Genomic DNA, 16,077 nt, shown 5'->3' on the forward strand with positions numbered 1-16,077 from the left:
GCAACAAGAAGCACACCGAGGGATCCGGGTCTGAAGGCACACATACCACACCTGGTGCACACCACTGCCTTTTATTGGCAAAGGTGAGGGGGTCTGGGGGTGTGAGCAGAGCCCCCCGGACTCAGAAGAAGCCCAGCTTCTTTTTCTCCTGCTGCTGCTTCCACTTGGCCATGCCGTAGAACTCCTTCTTGGATTTCCCAAAGATGTCTTGGAAGTCAGCGTCTGAGAGATAGAACTGGGGGAGGGATGTAGGGGAGGTTGTCATGAGAGCCCAGAGTCCTATCCTACCTAGAGATGTCATCAGGGCACTGCCACCCATCTGGGACACACCTCCCAGCCCTGCACAATGGGCTGATGGTGTCCTGGGCTCCTCCAGCACAGCGTTAGGTGTGGGGCAGTAAGTGATCACCCACCTCCTTGCGGGTAGGGTCCACGCCCTGTGGCAGGTCCTCAACGGCCTGGTACCTCAGCTGTTCGGGGGGCAGGCTCCCACTGTCGACCAAGCTGACACTGCTACTGCTGCTGCTGCTTCTGTTGCTGTTGCTGATGCTGGTGCTGGCACTTCTGCCGCCTACCCTGGGCCCCAACTCCATCTCTGAGATGTCCTGGGTGTCTTTGATGGCTGGCAGGTCTGGAGGACCTGCTCTGCTCTCGCCTGGCCACTGGGATAGCTGGAAATTGTTGATTTCCTGTCCAGAGAGGGGACCTCATGTTGGGGAAGATTGGAAATAGGCACTCCTCGGGGAGGCGACATTGAACCCACTTGCCTCTTGCCCCCAGCTGCAACCCTGACCACCTACCAGGCCCCTGCCCACTCTGGATGGTGCTATCCAAGCCTACACCACTGTGGGCAATGCCATGGTAGGGTTCCCAGTACTCACTGCTGTGATCCCAGAGATGGCAGATTCTGTTCCCAAGTGGGAGACCCCACTCTTCACCACCTCCTCATAGGACTGGTTGTTCTGGGAGCAAGAATGAGGTCAGTTATCAGGGCTAGGCAGGATGAAGGGGCACCCCTGGGATAAGGCCAGTGAGAACATGGTCAGAGCTCCCTCACACATGTTGGAGGTCCCCAGCCAGACCAGCACCTCCTCCTTCAGTTGGCTCCGGGAGGTCCCGCTCCCCCCAAATGAGGATGGGGCTAGGGGTTTGGGGCCTTACTCACCGACCACATGTAGGGGTCCCAAGTGGAGAACCATCCTGTGAAAGTGGGCGGCTCGTGGCCTTGCTTGACCAGCACAATGGGCGTGGCCAGGCTTCTCCCTGCTGGATGGGTCCGCAGGTACTCCTGGCCCCAGACCACCGCGTCCTTCCGCTCACTGGCGGCAGCACCAAGCCACAGGAATATCTGGGCCACAGAGGGGGCCTGGTCTGGGACATGTGGAGGGGCTGCCTGGAGCCACACACCTCCTCCCAGCTCCCTGTCTATCTGATGACCTCAGAACCCCACCCACACAGCCCTGGCCAACCGGACACACCCAGCATGCTGCCACCCACACAACAGTGAACACAAGAAGGTCCACATGCATTCATGCATTTGTCCCACAGATATTTATTAAGCACCCACTGTATGCCAGGCACTGGGGAGTCAAAAATTTAAAAAATAGATAAAAATCCCTGACTTTTTTTTCATGAGGGAGCAAGTCACATGTATGTCTGAGGAGACAATGAAGAAGAAGCCACCAGTGCAAAGGTCCTGAAGTGACCATGCGCCTGGCATGTTGCAGGAACAGCAAGCAGAATCAGCAAGGGGAGGGTGGGAGGAAATCAGGTCAGAGAGCTGGGGCTGATCAGGTCCAATGCAGCTATAGGAAGGTCTCATTTGTTTTTCTGAGGTGCATGCCCACAGCCTTGCCACCAACCCACATGCTGCCACAGACGTGGCCTCCGCAGGCACAGTGATACAAAGGCACACAAGCCTCCCTGGTCATCCAGCCCGACAGCAAATCACAGCCACGTATTGCCATCCACTGTTGTCCAACACATGGTTGACAGTCACATGTGATCAGCCAGTTGCACTAGCTTGGAAAGTCACACAGAAACACAGTGGCACAGACACACAGAGTCACTCGGTTGCTCACACCCACCTCTGGTCCTGTGGTTCCTTTCTATCTGCCACATATATATGTAAGCAAATGAGCGTGCACACACACACGTGCGCGCGCACACACACATAGATGAGTTTCATGGTAGAGTCCCCAAGGTCTGGCCAGTACTAGCCAGTTACTTGACCCCACTGTCACTAACACATCAGTCTCCCACCCAGGCGCATATCCAAGAGCAATAGTCACACAGAATCACCCCACATGCCCACGGTCAGTCCATCCACTGACAGTTACTCACTCCACCCTGACACGTCCAGCCAAGGTGTGCTGTCAGTTGGAGCCACACACAGCATTGTAAGGTACTCAGGGTTACACACAACTACACTCATGGTCCCGGTCAGACAAGACCCATAGAAGACTCAGTACTTTCACACAGTGACACAGACAGCCACATGATTGCACCATTAGTGTCATAGTCACTCACTCACAGCTTATGTGGAGTCATACCCAGTTACACAAATACAGACACACCCGCATTCACACTCCAGCCAGGCAGGAGTGGCCGCTTACCTCCTGCCAGGTGTCCAGCAACATGATGTCATGCTTGTCCAGATCCCCTTGACGGAAGAACACCACTTCTGAGAGGACCAGGCAGCCTTCCTGGCTGGAGCACTCAAACAGTCGTGGCTGGAAGCTGGTGGCCTCCTCCGGGAGCCTGGCCAGCACGGAGCATGGGGCACAGAGGTGCTGTACCTCTGCAGCCTGGGCCCTGCCCGCCCTCAGCACACAGAACCCACCCCAGGGCCAGGAGGCAACTTCTCTGGGGTAGGAGACTGGGCCTTCCTCTTGGCTTCACCCACCCCATAATTCTCTCCAGGAGCCCCCTGCTCCTCACTGGGCTGCAATTCCTTTCTGTCCATGGAGAACGCAGACTAGGTGATCTATTTGTCCCCAGCCAGCTGTGACACCAGCTGTCCCATGAATTTCCCTGGAATGGACACTGGGGAAGGGTATGACAGCACCCTCTCTGGGAAGGGAGAGTCCCCTAGGCTCACCCCTGGGTGGCGTGGCCTCAGGCCCTGGGTCAGGAAGGGAAGCTAGGATGGACTGGGTGAGGGGATGATCGTACTGAGCCCCGGAGACTCAGCAGGTGTGGTGCAAAAACAAAGCCCCACAGTCACACCAGCAAGGCCTGGAACTTAGCCACCTCTTCCCTTAAGGTCTAACTCTGCCCTTTCCTCCAACATATACCTCATTCAATTACCGGGCGGGGCCAGGAGGGGAATGTTGAGGAACAGTGCCTTTGCCCAGGACAGTGACACTGCAGGGAGAGGATTAGGCCAGCAGAGGGCACCACTTCCCCTACTCTCCTGGAATCTTCTGATCCCAGTAACCCAGGCCTGGTGAATGAAGGGTGGGCTTTGTTCCTGAGCCTCTGGGGGGTAGATTTGAGAGTCCTCAGTCCTAGTCATCTCTCCAGCTCCCTGTGTGACCCTTGATTAGTCACCCACCCCCTATGGGCTTCAATTCCTCCTTGGAATAAGAACACTCTCCTCCCAATCCCCTTACCTTTTGCTGCTGGGGTAGGGGGCCCAGCCCCCCAGGGCCTCCCAGAAGTGGGGAGGCTCCTGACCCTCCAGCACCGTTTCCTTGTCATTCCCGGAAATGACAGTGACCACTGTCCGTGCCATCTCACGCTGGTCACCGTTACAGCCCTGGCAAGCATAAAGCTGGGTCAAGCCCCACAGGGGGCAGGCCGTGGCCTCCAGTCCTACATCCCACTCACCCGGCCTGTGGGAAGTTGGGCCTGAGCCACAGGAGACCCAAGCGGTAGCAGGGCATATGTGAGCAAGGAATCTATCTCCCTTCTTTCCCCTCTAAGACTCAGTTTTTCCAGGGCTAATCAGGGTCACATGTTCTGGATCCCCCTCTGCATCCAGAGTATGAATGGGGATTCCCAGGCTTGAGGGTGATTCATGGTTCATGCTGAAGTTCATAGAAAACTCCAGCAAACCAGAGTAGGCCTTCCCCTTTTCCCAAGAGACTTGGGATGGGCTATGTCCTCTGCTTAAGGCAGGAAGGAGGGGAGGGATCCTGGGCCAGGCCTGGCTCCAACCCATGGATTTGCACATCCACCTGTTGCTCTGTGACTTCCTCCCAGTTCCTTCAGGTGTGCTGTGGCTCTTCACCCTCACCCCTGCCCTAACCTCACCCCCATTGGCCTATTTTGGGCTGGTCCCCAGGTATGAATCAAGCAGTCAGTCCTACAGGTACCTTCCCGAACCAGAGGTAGCAGACACCAGCTGTGACTAGCAAGAAGACCTCACTGGAGTTGAGGGACGAAGCTCGGGCTGCCACCTCCATAGTCCTGGTGTTGTAGCCGTCAGTGCCTTGCACGTGGAAGAGCCTGGGGACAGAGGCTGGCTGCCCCTTCCCGTGGTGCCCAGTGCTCCCCTAGAAAAGTGCTAGGCCTCAGGCTCCTAGGCAGGGGGGTTGCCTCTCTGTCCCAGTAGGGACAAACTGCCCCAAGACTTAGGCCAACATTGTCTTCTGGATCCTCTGAATGTGGAGTGTGGGGATCCATCAGTCGAGGACGGGAAAGCAAGCCCTTTGTAAGTGGACCCCTCACCCCTTCTCTGCAGGGTCAGGGCACAATGCCTGGGCCTTGAAGGTGAAACATGGGGAGCAGTTCTACCCGGGTATGACATCACTGGGTCCCTTTTGACTCGGTTTCCTTGCCTGTGTTCCTGCTCCATGCTTATCTGTGGGACTAGGGGAAGAAACTTGAGCGGGGGTCACCTTTGGGATTCCTGGGCCTTGGACAAGCACCAGGAAACCACGTGCTGGAATGCTGGACCCAAGACCTGAAGAGGTGTTTAGCAAGTTCATGCAAGGGCTACGGCCATGTCGAGGCCTGGAGAAGCTGCCCCTGCAGCAGCAGGGTGGGCTCTACCTGGAAGATCACCAGCTGGCCTTGGAAGATGGCAAGGAAGTGGGGAGGCTCGCTGCCCATTGTCACATGCTCCTGCACCAGAGCTCCCTGGTACAGGTGGTCCAGCTCCTCAGCATTAGAGTGCAGGGCCTTGGTCTCTTCTGCTGTGGCCTGATGGCCCTGTGGGGTTTGGGAGACAGTGATGGCCCAAGGCAGCTCTCACATTTCCTTCTCTGGCTCTAGCTCTTAGACTTTAAGGTGTGCACCACCTCCCTCCAGCCGGTGCACCTGCCATAAGTACAAGATGTACTGGATGCGGCCCAGTTTCTGGTATGTGTAGAGGACGAGGTAGCAGTTGCTTGAGCACAACTGTCCATGATGCTTGGAATCCACGGGCTGCCTGCGTGAGTCCTGGATGCACCACATCTGAGGAGAAGGGAACCAGTGGGCAAAGGTAGCTCCTCTACCTGAACCAGCCTGCCTATCCACACCTACCCAGAAAGCTCTCTTTCATTCCTCTTCTTGTGTAGGTAAGGAGCTCACCCCAGCTCTGCAACCTCCCCATGCTCTGTGCTGAATCTGCAGGTGACCCTTTTCCCCCACGGACCCCTGGAACCCATCAAACCTGAGCTGATCTGCTCTCAGCCAAGACTGAGTTTGCGTGTGATACCTGAGTAAACGAGTGGCAAGGACTTCAAAGGATGTGACCTGGACCACCCTGCCCCACACTTATCCCAAGTCCCAGCCCCGCCAGCCACAGCCCTGGTCAGGGGCAGACAGGACCTCACACAGACACTGTTCAGGCCAGGTCAGCAGAAGTCAGGCCTCGAAACATTAGGGAACATGCCCTTTTGGCTTTCAAGTGTCATTAAAACAACAACAACAACAACAAAGCCTGCTCGAAATCTGAGAGGAAAACACTTCCTCACATTTGTCAGTGTTCCCTGTTCCCCTGGGTAGCCACCCTTTGGAGCCAGGTAGACAGACCCTGGTCAAATTGCAGGTCTGTGTGGTTAGCAGTGAGGCCCTCAAAGCTTTTGGTTTTCCCACTTGCAAATTGGGGATCCCAGCACCTACTTCACTTACAGGCCAGGAAACAACGTCTGGGCATCCTTTACCCACACAAAGCCCAAAAGCTTCTCTGGGGGAACTTTCCCTCCAGACCAGAGGATCCAGAACCCTGCCTTTTGCAGAAGATGCTCATCTGGGCCACACACCACCCAAGAGTGGCACTTACCTGGAAACCAGGCCTCCCGTCTCAGGCCTCTCTGCCTGCTGCCCACTGCCTCCGCTCCCTGTGCTTGGAGCCTGGGTCCCATACTCTCCTTCCCTCGCTCCCTTGCCTACCTATGGGCTTCCCTTCCTTGCTCTCTCCCTGCTGCCCCCTCTGTCTCTCTCAATGCACCCCTTTTCCCCACCTACTTTTTCCTTGCCCTGAACCCCCAACTCTCCCTGCTCATCCTGCACCCCATCTCTTCCTCCTCTCTCCATCTCTGCCCCACTCCCTGCCTTTCCCAGTCTCCTTACCCACCCAGCATCCCATCTTCCCCTCTGCAGGCCTTTCCCCCTTCTTTCCCCACTTGGTGCTTCTCCTCCTCTCTTTGTCTCCCACCACTCACCTCCTCTGCCCATCTCTATTAGGGCAAATGTAGGAGGCATCTTGTATTCCTCTGACCTCAACCTTCCTGGAGAACTAGGACCCCTCACCAGTGGTCCCGTTTCTGTAATCTCACAGCATCCCCACATCAGCCTTGGGACCAGATGGGACCAATTTCTGCCCACACTTTATAGATTTAACAACGGAGTCCCAAAGGATACCAAGGCCTCTGCTTGAGGGTCAGCCAGCAGATCAGTGTGCAATCGTGTGCTGCATGGAGCCTGGAAGTGGCCTTCAACACCTGCGGCTCCTAGCACACTGGTCTGAGACCAGATGAGTGGTTCACAGTTGATGACTGTATAGGGGGCTGGGAATAGATTATGTGTGGCTGTGCATCTGTGTTGGTGTTGACCATTGTGTGACTGCCGTCATGTGTGATACAGAGTCATGCAATTTCATATTTGCACTTGTGCACCTGGCTATGATGATGCAATCACTAAGTATGAGTACCTGTATCTGTATTGTCATATGTATGGGCTTGTCATACATATAACTATGTATGATTAGGCTTGACTGTATCAGTCAGCTATCAAACAGAATTTGTGTATGTGCACGGGTTACTGGTTGTCCCCAGTTGTGTGTGGATGTGCATCCGGGTGTCCTAGGGTCACCTGAGATAGCACCACCCGTATGGTTTACCAGTGGGCAAAGCATAGCTAGTTAAATCAAGGCCCCTCACCTCCACCTTCCCAGAGCCGTCGTCCACCATCCTGATCTGGGCCGCTAGCTCTGGCTGGCTGTGCAGCTTGCCCACGTCCAGCTTTACCTGAATGGATTTACCTGAAGATGAGACAAGGGATGTCAACGGAGCTTTCTTTCGGCTCAGGTCCCAGCCTCCACCAGCCCCGCCCCACCCACTCTTCACGGTCCCTCCTAGACTCCAGGGCCCTCCCTGGCCAGTCCGGACGCTCTGGCCACGCCCCTTCACTCTTAGTGCTGAGTTCTGTCCAGCACCCCTCGGCCCGGGCCACGCCCGCTCCCGCTCTCGGCTCACGGCGAACCACGTGTTCCTGCCAGGCCCCACCCCTCTCCCGGCAGGCCACGCCCCTCTCCCGGCAGGCCCCGCCCCTCCAGCCGCGACTCCCCCGCGCACCTGTCAGGTGGAGCTTTTTCCTGCCCAGCTCGCGAGTCCACGTTCGGAAGAGCTGCTTGAACGCAGCGGACTCGGCGCCGTCGTTCACCACCTCCACGTTGGTGTAGGTCGGGTAGCCCTTGGCCTGGATGAAGCCCTGGGGCCGGGACTCGATCAGGCCTGGGGGCTTCGGGCTTCCATTGCGTTCCACCTCCCAGGGGCCGCCCCCCACTACAGCGGCAAAAGCAGCTCAGCTCTGAGACGCGTTAATTAACAAGTTTGTGACCCATTTAACAAGCCGACACTGTCATTACCGACTTCTCTGAGGTCCCTGTGGGCAGACAGAGGTCCCCAAGTCCCAGCCTAGAGAAGAGCTGGCCATGACAACTCATGCAGACCCAGGCCAAACCACTTCTACCCCCCACCCCAGAAAGGAGGGGACACCCAGTGCAGAAGGCTCCCAGACCTCAAGGCTGGGCCATGTGCTATCTCTATCTCTATCTCTATCTCTATCTCTATCTCTATCTCTATCTCTATCTAGATAGATAGAACATGGCTCAGGGTGCATCCACTTTCTGGCTCCAGGTTAGGGTTTCCTCTTCTTTGGGACCCCAGGATGTGGATATTTCCCAAGTCAAAGTTCTAAGTTCCCCCTCCCTTAGATCCCCAGGGAAGGAAACCCCCTGCCAGATTTCAGGGCCAGTCTCCTCCCTAATCAGATCCCAGGGCTGTGCTGTGTCTCTCAGACAGGGACCCAGGGCCTCACCACAGCCCTGCTGAAGGCAGCCTTTTTCTCCTCGACGTTGGACATACGTCCCTGCCATAAGTAGATCTTAAAGCCACCCTGGTCCAGGATGTAGCAATCCTAGGAGCCAGGATAGGTCTGGTTAGTAGGTGGTCCAGACAGCTGGGCTTGTGGAGTAGAGATGAATCAAGGGGCTGGGGGTTTTCTCACCTCCTCCTGCAGCAAGTCCTGGGTTAGGGGGCGGGTTGCCAATTCCTGTATCACCAAGTCCTTGCCTTTCTCATAGACACTGGGGGACAGGCATCCAGGTTATGGGCAGCCCAGTCCCTCCTTGGCCTGGCTTTACCCTGCCCCTGTTTAGAACTTCTACTTCCCCAAAGACAGAAGGCATGGGAGCTGAAGGGAGTTGTGGCCTTGCCGTAGAGCCTTATACAGCTCCTTGACCTTCATGGGGCCTCATTCCCTCATCTGCACAAAGGGTTTCCCAGTAGGGTTGCCACACATCATTTGAGAGTATAGGATAGACCCAAGGTCCCACATGCCAGGTCCCAGAAATCCATCTGCTTTTACTGGAGGGCTTTCTAGAGTTGCTGTGCTATTGCAGTAATGCTGGACAAGCAGTCCTGGACTGTTCTGCCCACCCTGTCCTCCCTCAATTCTGCTCACTGGTAGAGGCGGACATTGGCCTTCTGTAGCTGGTTAATACTCTTGGTGGGCATGGCTGCATGCAGATTGCCCACTCTGCAACCCAGCACAGCCTCCATGATATGTGTGGGGTCAGTGACTTCAACTCCATCATCCACTATGCCAATCTGTGCACGACCACCACGTTCCCTGTCCCGGATGCTGCAGGTCAGAACCAGGCCCTGTGGAGAGGAAATGGCAGTCAGGCTTCCCAGGTGTGCCCTCACTCTGGCAGCCCAGCTCAGATCTTTCCTGTCACTGCTCAGCTCCCAGAGGCAGGGATGGCAGGAAGGGAAAGCTGTTGTCTCCTCCCTCTGGCATCTGGGGGGCCATCACCAGTGCAGGGGCTGAACTCAGCTTGTGCCTAGTAGGTGCTTCTGATTGAGGTAGAGTCCAGCCCACTTCTTAGGGTAGACAGGGGATAGAAACCTGTAGGACCAAGCCCTGAACCCCCAGTTCCTAGGGCAGACACTGACCCGAGACTTCTCAGAAATGCTGGTCTTGGACCCATTCCACTGGATCATCACCATGCCCAGGTCCAATAGGAAGATGTCTCCTTTATTAAAGCTGTTCCAGGACAGCTCCACCTGCCAGAATCAGGAGGAACAGGGAAGAAAACAAGTGTGTCATACTAGCAGCACCCAGCCAGAGGGGAGCATAGCTGGAGTATGTCACTTAGACACATGAAGCCCTGTGACTGTAACAACACCTAACACAATGTGCAGGCATGCATCTATGTAATCAAAAGTAACCTGGAGGGCGGCTCTCTGTGTCTGTGTACATCTCTAGGCATGCGTGCTTGTAGACAATGCTATATCCACAGGGCGAACATGACTAAGCATGACACTTTTCATTCAAAGTATGTCTAAAGCTGCACATATGTATACAGGTGGGGTGTATGCATTTATCTGTGTGTACATGTACATGTGTGGGAGTATCTCAAATATGAACAAGTTTGTGTGCTTATGGTGACAGTGCACATGTGCTTGTGTGGGGTCAGTGTGTATCTATGGATAGTTATCATCCAAATGGAAACACTTTTGAGGATAAAGGGGGGGGCACTCCAAGTAATTATGCCAGGATAATAGTGAAACTTAATACTGTATGGTGTCCCAGCATGATCAGGGATGCATGGTCACTGGATCTGTGGGTGACAGTGCAGAGCCTGTGGAGGGCTGCCACATACTATGCAGACTGAAGGACCTTGGTTCACACTGTTGACATTGTACTCCTGAGTGATCACTACACCACATTCCGGCCTGATGGCAGTATAATGACTTGATCTAACAAGATCAGTATCTTCCTTAAATTTCTTGACACCTGGAAGCAAGGGGTTCTCTGTGCTGATTTGCACATGGATATCATATGGACTAGAGTAGCCCTGAGGGTGTAAGGAGAGACAGTGTGGGTGCCTGTGGGTGACAGTGACAGTGTATGTGAGAGAGCCTGAGACTCTGCACTCCTTCACAAATGTGCCACCTCCCATTGTGCTGCTTACAAGGACCAGGTGCACAATCTTATCTGCCTCACCTGCCCAAATTCCTAACATGCCCATGAGACAGGTGAAGAAGAGGGTCCAGGGAGCCGTGGCAGAGGTGGAGCTGGAAGACTGGCTCTGCCTTCTCTTCTTATTCGAGTCAGGCCTTCTGGGAATGCTGACAGCTCATCCCCACCCACCACATTCCCTACCAACTTCCACACTTCCTTATACTTCAGTATACTCAGTCCAAGCTGAGTCCAGAAGTCAAGTGCATTCTTGGCGACCCTCACCTCGGTGGCAGACACGTGCTTCCTCGCTTTGATGTGCAGCAGTCGCTGGATGCTGTACATGTTGGTCTCCACATGCTTGATGTCAGAGGCTAGGCCCCCCTTCCTGTAGCTGAGAAGGGAACGGGTCCCACTTAGAAACACACACTGCCACGTGTAGAAATGAGTGAAAAAGTGAGCACATGCACACGTGCATAGGGGATGTCATGTGCCTGTTCAGTGCATGTTAGAGTAAACATGAGGCATGAATGTGTGTTTTATCCATGTGTAGAGATGTGGACATGTGTGCATCTATGTATATGTGTATTCTTTTGGAGGTTCAGTGTATATCTATTTACCCATGTAAGTCTGGATGGGAGTACGTGGAAATGGGTAACGACATAGATATGTTCAGGAGGACATGACTATTTACACGTGGGGGGTGTGCCCATCTACAGGTGGACATGCACAGGGGGTGGTGTGTGTTTCTGCATATGCATGTATACTTGTATGCATGTGTTCATGTATATACTACATGAACAAGTGTAGGCCCGACTGTATGAAGCAGACATGGTCAGATATTGACAAGTTCCTATGTTCAACCTAAATATATTACAATTATTAATTTAAAAAACATTAAAGTAATTTATAGCAAAAGACATTTCTTTACATATATATGTATACAAATACACACACACACACACACACACACACACACACACATATATATATATATATATATATAGTTGTAGATGGACATAATTCCTTTATTTTATTTCTTTATTTTTATGGGGTGCTGAGGCTCGAACCCAGTGCCTCACTCATACTAGGCCAGCACTCCACTGAGTCACAACTCCAGCACCCTCCAAAAGACATTTCTACCAGCACAGCAACATAGAAGAAAATTCAAAACAATGTTGGTGTCCACTCCTAGGTATATACCCCAGAGAAATAAAAACATCTGTCCACACAAAAACTTGTATACAAATGTTCATGGTGGAAACAGCCCAAATGTCCATTAAGTGAATAAATAAAATATGGCATATTCATACAATGGAATAGTATTTGGTAACAAAAATAAATTATTAATAATGCCTGATACAACATGGATGAACTTTGAAAACAGCATGCTAATTGAAAAAAGTCTGTTATGAAGGACCACTTATTGTAAGGGTGATAAAAACGTTCTCAAACTGCTCATGGTGCTGGTTGGGCAAGCCTGTGAAAATCACTGAATGGCATATTGAAATGGGTGCATGGTATGGTATGTGGGTCGTATCTCAACAAAGTACGCTCTATCTCTCTCTCATACACACTGTCTCTCTCTCACATACACACATGCACGCGCACATGCACACACGCACACACACACATTCCATTTAGCAAATGGGGGTAGTCATCCCAAGGCAGCCTGAGCACTGGATTCACCACCAGGGCCTCCCAGTCCCAGTTCCTCCCTACTCTGCCCCGCACTCACATGACTCCCGGATGGAAGTAGCTGTGGAAACACTCGGACTCATGGCCCTGTACTTCCCGATGTTGCACTGTCCGGTCCCCCAGCTCCTCTTTCAGGTGCTGCACAAAGGTGCTTGCAGCGCCCTGAGCCTCGGGGCTTGCCTCCTTCCCGATCCAGTAGTGCAGGTCGCTGGATGCTTCCTGTGTGGCCTTTTTGCTCTGGGGGACCTAGGGTCCATGTGTTTGTGTATGTGGGGGTGGGCAGGCAGAGGAGCAGGAGCAGGGAGGAGTCCAGGCATCAAGGCCCAGGTGGAAACGAGGTAAAGGGTGTGCTGAGGGCCGTGGAGGAGATGGTGGGCAGATGCTCTGTGGACAGATCATGAAGGGGCAGCAGGGGCTAAGAGGGCTCAGGGCAGCAGCCCCCCTTGGGGGAAGTGATTCTGGGGCTCTCAGCTTGCCTCTTTCTAGGGCAGAGATAGTGTCTGCGCCTTGGAGTCTCCAGTGCTGGGCCATGTCACCCTCTGTCCCAAACACAATCCCTGTGACTCACATGGAGGATGATATAGCAGTGTTTCTCAAAGAAGTTCCCGTAAGCCTTCTCAGGTACTGGCATCATCTTCAGGTTCTGGGAGAAAAGGGTGCCATGTGACAACTCAGAGACCCCCCTCCACCCAAAATCTCCACCCCTGGTGTGTGTAGGGGAGAGAGCTCTGGGTTGGGGGCGGGAGGAGCCTGGTTTCTGAAACCCCACACCTACCATGTCACCATCTGTGCCGTGTGTCAGACCTCTTACCTCGATGATCCATATTTGGAGGTCTCTGTGGCTGTCGATGGCTGGGAGGCCCTTGTTATTGTTCATCCTAAACCAGGCAGGAATGAGAGAGGACACAGGGAACAAGAGCCAGAGTTCTCAGGTAGTAGGTCCACCTCCTAGCCACCTGTTCTCCGGGCTCCAAACAAGAATTCTTCCCACCTACAGCTCTCCAAAACACCTTCGTCATGAAGTGTGACTTTCATTAGGAGGGCTCTGTAAACACACAGACATCAGAAAACCAGGACAGGCACTGTAGCCCAGTATATGGAGACTTTGCAAACAGAGACCTGGGTGCTCTTAGAACAGGGCTGAGCTCTCTGGGCAGGGGCAGGCTTTGAAGCCAGCAACGGCTGCAAATAGGGAGTTAGAAACAGGCTATGCAGACAGAGGCAGGATCTGCTCTCAGGGGCACTTGCTGCAGAGAATGGTAGGTTCTACAATCAGGCAAGAGCTCTGCCAGTAGGAACAGATTCAACAGGCGGGGACAGACGGCCAACAGGGACAGGCTCTTGAAATAGAACTCAATCCTGTAGACAAAGACAGGCTCCACACACAATCGAGCTACAAATAGACACAGGTTTTCCAGGCAAAGTTAGGATCAGGCTATGCCAACAGCAGGGACCTACACGGTGACAGGCTCTGTGGACAGAAAAAGGCTTGCAAACAGGCGAAGTCTTGGCAAGCAGGGACAGTTTTCTCAGACTGAAGAAAGGGTTGCAAAGTCTCCGGTTCTCTTAATGGAAATGACGGTGTGTGTGTGCAAGGACGGCCTGTGCATCAGACACAGGCACAGCCCAGGACAACTGAGACAGGCTGCTCAAACCAGCATGACTGTAGACACTGACAAAGGCTTCACAAACAGTTATGGGTGTCGCAGGCATGTGGGAGCTTTGCACACTGGGAAAGGCTCTGCCAACGTGGATGGGGACAAGCCTCAAGACAGGGACTCTTTGTATAAGGGACAGACTCTGCAGACATGGACAAGTTCATAGATGGGGCAAGGCTCTGCAAACAGGTGTCCCATTTTGGGCCAGAGAAAGGCCTCGCAGATGGAGGCAGGCTCTCTTTGGCATGAGTGTGCTCTGTATGCAGGGTAGCCTCTGCAAACAGACTCAATTCCTACTTACAGGGAGATGGGACTAGGCCAGGAAAATAATCATAAGCTCTAAAAAGAGATCAGGCTCTGAAAAAAGACTCAGGCCCTGTAAACAGAAAATCCAGAGATGTGATTTGCAGATAAGAGATTTTACAAGCCAACACAGGGTCTTCAGACAGACAGGTTCTGTAAACAGTGGTGGTTCCTCCAGAGAAGGAGGAGCTGCCGAAGGAGTGGCAGGAGTCAGCTTTGTGTGCCAGCACATCTACTCCACATGTAGGCAAGACTGAAGCAGGGCTGGGTTCTGTGGAGGACCCTAAGCCCTGTGCCCTGCTAATGGGTTGGGCTTTACAGAAGAAGATCAGTTTTGAGACAGGTAAATGTTCTGTAAATAGGGAAAGGGTCTCTAACAGGTACACATGGAAATAGGAATAGAGTTTTGCAGATAAAGGCTCTGAAGATAGGGGTGTGCTTTGCAGAAAGACACCTATGCTCCCAGACAGACAGAGCCCTCCCACCCCCCAACAGGGTAAACTTCATCAGAACAAATCCTACAAGAAGACAGTTTCTACCCAGGGAAATTCAGATAGGCTGGGCTAACAGGCACAAGTCCTGACAAATGCCAAAGATGCTACCCATAGACCACAGAAAGAACCCAGGCCCAAAATAGAAAGAGGCTCTGTCATCAGGGACACAGTCTGAGGTCGAGACATTCACGTGGAGGGAACTGTTTCTGCTAAGGAGGACAGGTGCTGCTTGAACAGACAAAGCTTTGCAAACAGGGGCAGTGTCTTTATGTACAAAAATGTGTCCCAGACAAAGGCACCAGACAAGTTCTGCAGACAGAGATGAGCTGAGCATGCACAACAGCTTCTGCAGGGAAAGCAAATCTTATGCCCAGGGAAACAGGGACCCACTGTTGAAAGAGCCCCGGAGTCTGAAAACAGAGGCTTCAGGCAAAACCAGGCTCTGCAGAGAGACAAAGTTCTATAAATCCAAGACAGAGTGCACACAAGAACTGTCTCTGAAGACTGTGACAGAGTGCAGCAAGTGACAAGCTCAGCTGGCCTAAGCGTTGGGCAAATGAGGCATAAGCACTCTTGACAGATTCTTGAAACTGGGCTGACCTCTAACACAGAGACTCTGCAAACTGACCTGGGTCACTTAGGTTTGGACTCTGTGGGTTCTGAGTGTGCAGAGGAGGGAGAGAAACATGAAGTATTGGAGGAAGGCAGGCTCTCTGTTCTGTTGATTTTCTTACATCTCAGCAGATTGCCATCGACCCCCTGGGGCTCCCCTGCACAACTCCTTCAGAAATGTGTGTGTGAGGTTTGGTCATTCTCTGCTGCATGGAAGTCTTTGTGCATTTAACTTAAACCCTGCCAGCTGCAGCTTTCTCTCCTTGCTGCTGCTTTGCTGAGTCTCTCCTTTGGGCCCCTGGTGTGATAGTGACTCTGCTACTCTGGCCCCTGCACTCCTCCCTGGCAGAGCGAGGGTGAGCGAGGGCAGAGGCACAGAGCTACCGGCAGAGTGGCTCTCACTCTACTGTGGTGTCCAGGGCCTCCGAGGGCAGCTTAGGCCTGGTGTGCTCACAGTGCACCGTGCAAGGTGGCCGTGGGAAGGGAGATGGGGACTGCCCAGGGCTGAGTCAGTCAGCAGTCAGCCAGCGGGTAAGAGCTGTGTTCATCCCACACAGCCCCTCCTAGCACCCCATGGAAACCATGCATGCTGTTGGCTTTGGCCTCCCACACAGGAGCGGAGGAAGATTCCTGAAGGCAGGGGCTTGTCCTCTTATGTACCACAGAACCCCAGCTGCCTGGCGCCCAGCAGG

General features: G+C 53.4%; 1 protein-coding gene across 1 annotated transcript; it reads right to left on the minus strand.

Moving 5' to 3' along the window:
* Positions 1 to 121: 121 nt before the first annotated feature.
* Positions 122 to 13,195, minus strand: VILL (villin like; the record flags this gene model as incomplete). Its single annotated transcript, XM_081288242.1, has 19 exons — positions 122 to 235; positions 414 to 689; positions 882 to 962; positions 1,166 to 1,348; positions 2,616 to 2,760; positions 3,615 to 3,760; positions 4,320 to 4,499; positions 4,999 to 5,157; positions 5,266 to 5,403; positions 7,314 to 7,414; positions 7,728 to 7,863; positions 8,473 to 8,571; positions 8,662 to 8,740; positions 9,118 to 9,317; positions 9,612 to 9,722; positions 10,906 to 11,014; positions 12,359 to 12,564; positions 12,887 to 12,961; positions 13,130 to 13,195. 19 exons carry the CDS (start codon positions 13,193 to 13,195, stop codon positions 122 to 124), a joined length of 2,604 nt encoding a protein of 867 aa, XP_081144368.1.
* Between the last annotated feature and the right edge of the window lie 2,882 nt (positions 13,196 to 16,077).

The sequence above is a fragment of the Spermophilus citellus genome, assembly GCF_964194105.1.
Source record: "Spermophilus citellus genome assembly, chromosome: 3".
Taxonomy (NCBI): domain Eukaryota; kingdom Metazoa; phylum Chordata; class Mammalia; order Rodentia; family Sciuridae; genus Spermophilus; species Spermophilus citellus.